Source organism: Haliotis asinina, chromosome 11 (genome assembly GCF_037392515.1).
Source record: "Haliotis asinina isolate JCU_RB_2024 chromosome 11, JCU_Hal_asi_v2, whole genome shotgun sequence".
In the NCBI taxonomy this organism is placed as follows: Eukaryota; Metazoa; Mollusca; class Gastropoda; order Lepetellida; family Haliotidae; genus Haliotis; species Haliotis asinina.
The window spans coordinates 40857781-40865967 of record NC_090290.1 but is presented as its reverse complement, the minus strand read 5'-3'; the positions used below and the strand labels follow the sequence as shown (position 1 = coordinate 40865967).

Here is an 8187-nt window from a genome sequence, read left to right as displayed (position 1 = left end):
TACCAGCATCCATCCCCACCTCACCCACACACTCACCACACCAACCTCCCACCATTCTTACCCACGCACTCACCCACACTCGCTCGCTCACGAACGAACGAACGAGGAAACTGCGTTAGACAATGGGAAGGTTCCTGGAAATACAATACAGACACGCCTGGACACTTGCCGAGCTGCCCCCGACAAGGAGGCTTGGGTTTGTTCTCTGTGTTCTCATCAGCTGAGATAAGAAACTGTCTTATACAGGTGAATTCCTAAGGGTGATATCATGTTATCATTTGTCGGACACAAACGCAGAATTTCTGCAATTTGTTTCAGGCCAGTCACATTTATATTACACACAGGATAGATGACATAACTACAAATGAAGACAAATGTTCTATTTATTTGGTATTTGTGTTACCGTCATGATCTTATTCAGGACAAAGGTCATTTTCAGCGCCGTAATTTGCTGTGCATTGTTGACCACTGGGCCATAAACCTATAATTGTGGGTTCGAATCGCGTGTTGACTTGATTATGTTCAAAGGATGTCAGCGTAAACCTGCTCTCGGGTTTCACCAACGTGTGAAATGTCTGAAGCAAGCATCTCCTGTGCATTTCCTTCAACATGAAGCTGACACACCATGAACAGGATGAATATTCTTAGGAAAAACGGCCTCCCCGCCCAATAAACTGAACAAAATCACCTAAAATGAAACTTTATGGATTACAACTTCTTGTTTATTGTTTATTACGTAGAGCGGCGTTTCGATGTTGATTCTTACATCGCTATCCTGAATGATAATTCGTTAAAAACAAGAAGTTGTAATCCATAAAGCTGTATCTTTCAATTTTGAATCACCAACTTGTATAAGGCCAATTATAAAAAGTGAAAAAAAAACCCACCGGTTTGCTGAAATAGCTGTGGTGTTAATTCATGTTCCAGTCGAATGAAATAACGATTTTACATCTTCCAATTAATCCAGTAGTTAGTCCTAAAACTTTCTGTGTATATCTAATGATTTTGGGAGGTAGGGGTGGGAGGTAGGAGGGGGAATGACATGGGTTTTTAAAGATTATAAGAGAACAAAGAAACAAAAATACTTCTTTGGAATATGAAACGAGAGTGTACATTTCACAGCTGTTGGATACTATCGCTCGTCTTCATCTAGGATCGATTCAAAGAACGTCATTCAACACGTTTGCAGCGCTTTCATCACAGTTCAAGCACTCAAGGCATCAGTAATGTTTTCAACGCTTTATGATAGCACGTGGGGGACATTTCTAAATTGGGCGCATGAGTAACACAAATAATTCCCCGGCAATTCCCTTCGTGGACTTGTGCCATATGTTCCCGTGTTTGATGTCTGTAATGATATTTTACAAGCTGGAAGAAAATGAAAACATGACACGTTTTATGGGAAACCTCTTTCGTTCCTTATAAGAACGTTTGCCGCTAATTCTGGTTTCATCGTCAGAACATTGGCCAAGTGTTAATATAGACAATCATGTATGTGTGTATGTATATGTGTGTGTATGTGTATGTGTATGTATGTGTGTGTGTATGTGTGTGTGTGTGTATGTATGTGTATGTATGTGTATGTGTGTATGTGTGTATGTGTGTATGTATGTATGTATGTATGTATGTATGTATGTATGTATGTATGTATGTGTTTATGTATGTGTGTATGTATGTGTGTGTATGTATGTATGTATGTATGTGCGTGCGTGCGTGCGTGCGTGCGTGTGCGCGCGCGTGTGCTCGCGCGTGTGCGTGTATACATGCATTCAACATAAACTACTAAAGAACTACACACAGGAGTCAATAGGAAGTAAGAAAAAACTACACGTAGGATTCAATATAAACTACTAACCACGAAAGAAATACACTTTGGATTCAATGTAAACCATTAAAGAACTACACTTAGGTTTCAATGTAAACCATTAATTATATAAAGAACTACACTTAGGATTCAACATGAACTGCTAAAGAACTACACTTAGGATTCAATATAAACCACTAAAGATCTAAACTTAGGATTCAGTGTGAACTACTAAAGAACTACACTTAGGATTCAGTATGAACTGCTAAAGATCTACACTTAGGATTCAATATAAGCTGCTATAGAAATGCATTCAGAGTCCGCTATAGCGCAGTTTAATGCATTTCAGCAACCTTATTCTTCTAAATAGGACATTTCACTTATGTTAGTGTACATTTAATTCATCATATAAATGTAGCATTGGTTCCTATAATTGGCACTCTTAAGTGTATGAAATAGGTGCGAATAGGAAAACATCCACCCTCTACAAAGACCAACTGGATCGGGTGTTTCAGATTCGCTGGCTCTGTTGATGGCCATGATGCCAATCACTAGTCCAGACTCGAGTTTATACAGAGCGTCATCACACAGCTGAAACATTAGTGCATGTGACGTTAAGACATAAAGAAACAAAACAAATCCGTTCACAGAATATAAAACCTAGATGACCAGCTGCTTGAAGACCTAAAACTAGGTATCGAACGACGAGGATGGATGTAGTGAAAGCGCACACTCAGTGTTTGATAACGGTACTAAAGTCGATAACTTTTAATCTACTGACTCCGTCACCTTTGTCATTATCATAATTACATCTTCAGCCTGACATCAGCCGTCTAATCCCTCGTGTCAGAGACCAACTGTAACAGTCAACATCAACGGACCACGTTGCTCAGACCAAGTCCCCATACAGTCTGCCTTTGATGTGTTGATGATAAGAAAACATACGGCAATTAACTGATTGTCTTCGCCGAGGAGGCAACGCTGGTCGATAACAGAGATAGAATCGACTGGCCAGTTAAGCGGCCCTTCTTCGCAATGGATTTAATAGCATTCAAACTGAAATTCACATTGTCCACACTTCGTGCTGAAATGATAATACCACAATCAATGGAAACACCCCGCTATTTCCCGAAAGTCAATAATTCCAGGAACGATAAACCTGCCGAATGTTGGATTAAGCAGGGATTACATGTCGATGACGTCATCGACTAAAATATTCCGGATGGGTGTTGCCTTTCGAGACGTTGTAGTCGAAAGACTCTCCAGCCTGAATGTTGGCGGTGATGTAAACGACCTATAATGACTTACAGTTAGCTTTACTTGTTGGAACTGAAATTTCCGGCGGACAGGCATAAACATTCATGAACGCAATGAATCGACGTTGTTTACAGCGCGCTGACAGCATGGACGCTGGCATCAACCGACCTTTACGACGTGGTCGATTGTTCAAGACGCAAAGCAATTTAGGTTAGACTTTGTTGTATTATGTATCACTGTGTTTGGACCGGCTTTGGTTACCGGTCTTTCTCGGTGTCTGTATAGCCGGTATGGAATGAACAGTGCGGTTACTTCTTGAAGTTTAAAGACGTTGTGTGAAATAGGGATCATCCGTCGAGGTCAAGGTAACAACAACGTGCATGGATATCTGAGGCCGCTTGAACGTATCTGGTCCTTGCCGGTTTTATACAACTAGTCATCTGCTAAGCAAAGTTACAGACCGGCGTCATACAGCTGGAATACTGCTGAGTGTTTCAGTATGTAGGGAAGGGGTGTTTAGGGGATGTGGGTAGGGGGTTGGGTTGTGGGCTGTGTTGTGTGGAAGATGGGGAGATTGAACAGTGATATCCAAAAAGAGACACAAAATACTCTGAAAAGAGGTACCAGAATAAGTTTTACCACTTCAAGTCTTGGCTTTCCACACACACTTTCAGTGAAGTCATTGTCCACTGTGAGTGTTAAGCGACACTACCTGCACTACATATGGGTCCTGTTTCCATGGGATTGAGCAGACGCAGCATGATTGAGCAGTGGGAATGCACCCCCTGGTTTAAATATCTGTGCAGTCGGTCTAACGGATCCATGTTCAAAGCAATAATCCTCAGTACAGTTGAACAATCGGTAGCTAGGTGTGGACCTACAACTGTACCCAGGCGTCGTCCAGGTCGTCTTCAGAATCAGACACGTCCATTTCAGAGTCCTCCTCCATACCCATCCTCACTTCCAGTTCCAGAAGTCTGTCGAACGTTTTGGAAGCCAGGGCTTGGAACGCCATAATGAGTCCTTCCACAATGAGCATGCGCAAGTAGTGTGTGTACACCCACTGCTCCTTCCGGTTGTCCCGAGCATGCTGGAGCCGGTCTTGAATCTCCATCAACCGTCTGTAAAGGACAATCATTTGAGTGCGACATTTCTTGAAAAGGGTCATGTTCTTGCTGTGGTGCTGCATCAACTCTTCCACTGGTGATAGGACTTCGGTTTCTCCATCATCTGTCAAAAATATACATTTAGGATACTTATGTGAATTCGTTCATAGGTCATTAGTCCGTATTACTACCGTAGGGGTGACTATTGAAGGGAAACAACTATTGGTACAGCGATAGTCTTTGCAAAACATTATTGACATGGCGACAGTCTATCGAGTCCCATAATTGCAATGCTGTAAGTATTTTTTTCGCCTTGAATTTTCTCATTTGCAGTCAGTCCAGAAATGAATGTTTATTGGTCACTATGTTCAACAGACGATGAAACAAATGATGAAAACGCTTTTCTCAGTATCAATAGAGACAGTACATTTGAATGTCATGTACATGCATCACCTTCAGAAAGTGACATTTGTCATTTTCAAGTAGACAGAATGCTGTGTCATGCTTTGAGAACAGTATCACTTCTCCCACGGGAAATCATTAAGACGGTTTCGAAAATAATCGGAAGGAACATTCGATAGAAAATCAAGATTTAGTTAATTCAAACTAAAATTCAGCTTGAGCCTCCCACTCCCTTACTGCATTTATTGAAAGGGGACCGCCAGTATTTGTGTTGCTGGAACATTTGGCCGTAACTCCTGTCTCGAGTTAAGCGATAACGCCAGGATAGAAGCATTAAACCCTTCAATGTAATACCTAAATACGACGAGAAAGAGTTGGGTAATAATATTTATGAGTAGGGTTAGGTTAAAAGTTGGAAGCAGGTTCTACATTCGGAAATCTTCCCTCTATCCTTTGAGGGATGGTGCTTTGAGGGAGGACATTCATGTCATTAGACAAGCATGAGCGTGGATGGCGATACGTCGTCATCAACGTCGTCATCAACAACAATACGACAGGAACGAATGTGAGTTTGATTGTTGAACTATACTGAACATCAAAAGAATTGCAACACTGTTTTTTGTCAAGTTGTAAATACAAGACATTAACATAAAGGTTTATTTTTATGAGCTTTCTTTTCGAAACTTGCGTTTCTTTTACTGTTCAGTATATGCCAAGCACATGTACGCCACAAGCAGATACTATTTGCCTTTCCTTATTCCAGCATGTTCTTCTTAAAGGACGAGGTTCAGTTCATATGTATAGCATTATTTTGCTTGTCGTAATAATTCGATGATCTGTGCGTAGAACTAAGCATAAAATACACCATATCGGTTTTTTTTCTTTTCTTCTAAGAAATTAGCTACCTAATGCCTGATTGTAAAGAGATTGCAGGAGATGAACCACACGTTTACCGTCATGTCCATTTTATTGTGGAATGGAAGAAAAACACTTATGAATGCATGCATTCAAAGATGTTAAAGTTTTAATTTGTTAACTGAGGGTAAGTAAATGTTAATGATCTTATTATCCCATAAAATGAACCTTTTTTTGTTGTACTGACATGCTGAAACTGTTTGGAACATGCACGCAATGGTTCATACTAACGTTGTGCGACGTCCCGTCTAGTAGATGGTTTCACCCAGTGTGTGAAATAGTCATTGGCCCGGTAACTCTAGTCGGGCCAGCAAATCTCCAGGCCACTGGCTCGACTCGCTAGTGCATTTTCATTAAGTCATTTTCTGAATATATCACTCTCACCCACTGGTTCTTGTCAAAACATTGATTACAGAACAGTCTTCTTTTCCTGTTTACTGGGTTTCGTCCTATTGCGCAACTTGTGCGATAACCAGTCCAGATTTTTTTTACTTTCATTTAACTGGATGAATCAGTATGATTTGATAAGTCTACACTCTTGGCTATTGCAACACCACGCTCCTTCTATTCATTCCAAACATGTCATACATCGTGCTATAGCGAGCCCTGACAAAAGGAAATCTCGAAATAGTGGAAATCTCAAAACTAGGCTGTGTCGATAGAAGAGTTTGTCGGTCTGGTAAGGAAATGATATTACATCAACCTCACTGTGCGTCACAGACGTACGCTGAATATGCGCAAAAATACATTACAGGTTTAACCAGTGAAGCAGACGCATTGTGAATCATTTTGCGATCTCATCAAAAGGAGCAGTCTGTGATTCCTTAGTTAAAGTATGCTGCCTGAATCTCGACATAAATTATAGAAATACGGTGTTATTAAAGTTTAAAAATAAAATTGATTTTTAAATACCATTTTCTTACGGAGTAAGGAATTGGAATTTAGTTTAACCATAGTCGTTTGTGGTGTCTATTTTCACTTTCACACTAGAAAATTCGAATCGACTGAGAAGTAGGTCACTGTCTGAATAGGTTAATGTTTCGGTATGAAGTTATTATGCACGTGTAAATCGTGTAACATTAATGTCTGAAAAATGATATTTCAGCTTTTTGTAATCATTTTGCATTTAAAGTTTAGGCTAGTAAATTATTATGTCGGCTTGTACCTTTCAAGCATAGCTAGTCCGACTGGGTAGCAAAATTTGGAAACTATTTGGCATAATGCTTGCACCCGTGAAGATCCATCTGAGAAGTGATCTTAAGGAAACCATGCATGTCGTGAGAGACGACTAGCGGGATCGGTGGTCCGACTTGTTGACATGGATGACACAACTTCATGTCATCGTGTCCCCACTGGGTAGATCGATGCTCATGCTGTTCATCACTGGATTGTCTGAGCCAGACTTAATTACATACGGGCCGCAGCCATATACACGGAATATCTCTGAGTGCAACGTCAACTAACACAAAACATAAGGTGATATGAGATTGGTTAATGGATGCATATGATAAAGATTATACATGTCTGTTGTATTTAATGATTAAGAATCACCCCTTAACTAACGCTTCTGTATTTCCGTCTGTTGTAGGTGACGAAAATTTAGAGAAGTCGTCAGATTATGTGATGTGGTTGATCACGTGTCCTAAGTCCACTACAGCAGGCTGGCGTTCATAAAATCTAAAACTGTTTGTCAGGATGAGATACGATTATTTAATGCCGATAGCGATATAGCTGGAATAGTGCTAATTGCGGCTTGAAACAACATTATGTCACTTTATGTTCATATTTGTAACAGAAATTAAAGTAAGTGAATGACGTTAGTTTTACGCCGCTTTCAGCAATATTCCAGCAATATCACATCGGTGACACCACAAATGGTCTTAACACATTGTACTCATATGGGTAATCGAACCAGGGTCTTCGGCGTGACAAGCGGGCGATTTAACTACTAGGCTACTCCTCTGCACAGAAAACATAGAAAATACTAAGAAAATATACATTGTGGCGAGGGAAAGGAACTGAACCAGACTTCAGAGTCAGTCTTCTAACCACAGTATCCAGTGTCCCATGGCCTCGGGGTAAGAGTTCCGCCCTTACTCCCCATCCCCATCAAAAACCAAAATTACAAACAGCATACCTCATGTTAAATGTACATTTAATATGCAGGGGTACCCCCTCCAATGAAATAAAGTATCCAGCTCCCCCAACCCCCACCCCACCCACCACACCACACACACACACCACCACCATCATCCTTTTTTCAATAGTGTGCACCCCACTTTCTAATAGAGCTGTACTCGCCCCTGTTAAGAACGACAGGAATAAATTGTCCTTATGAATGTTTTCGAGCAACTTACATGTCAGCGTCCCTTGGGATTTCCGGTGGTCAAACATGGAAGTCTGAGATGGCTGGAGTCGTTTATTTGACATTCGAGGCAAAGGTTAACGTGTGTACACTCTGCGACCTCGCAAAAAATGTCGCGTGTCACTTCGACCTGAAGCTGACAGAAAAGATTCGTCATCCGGGTTCTCGGAAAGACAAGCGCCATACGTCATCAATGGACTGCCATACAAATGGCGGTAATCAGCTGGCAGAAGGCAATCTATCAACTCCCAAGCCAACAATCTAACTCCCAGTTGTGAACGTTGTACTCAACAAAACGTAGAGAATGATACAGCGCTGGGATATGACCTGTTCGTTGT

At 41.0% G+C, this 8187-nt stretch overlaps 1 protein-coding gene across 1 annotated transcript; it reads right to left on the bottom strand.

Moving 5' to 3' along the window:
* Positions 1 to 3938: 3938 nt before the first annotated feature.
* Positions 3939 to 7914, bottom strand: LOC137255961 (uncharacterized). The gene is made up of 2 exons (XM_067793574.1): positions 7842 to 7914; positions 3939 to 4291 (listed from the first exon to the last, which is right to left on the bottom strand). Exons 1-2 carry the CDS (start codon positions 7912 to 7914, stop codon positions 3939 to 3941), a joined length of 426 nt encoding a protein of 141 aa, XP_067649675.1.
* Between the last annotated feature and the right edge of the window lie 273 nt (positions 7915 to 8187).

Excerpts from the sequence above, each read along its gene's own strand:
- LOC137255961 (XM_067793574.1), bottom strand. The coding sequence starts at position 7,914 with ATGTCAAATAAACGACTCCAGCCATCTCAGACTTCCATGTTTGACCAC. Across the intron at positions 4,292-7,841 it reads ATCCCAAGGGACGCTGACAT|ATGATGGAGAAACCGAAGTC; the intron begins GTAAGTTGCTCG and ends TATTTTTGACAG.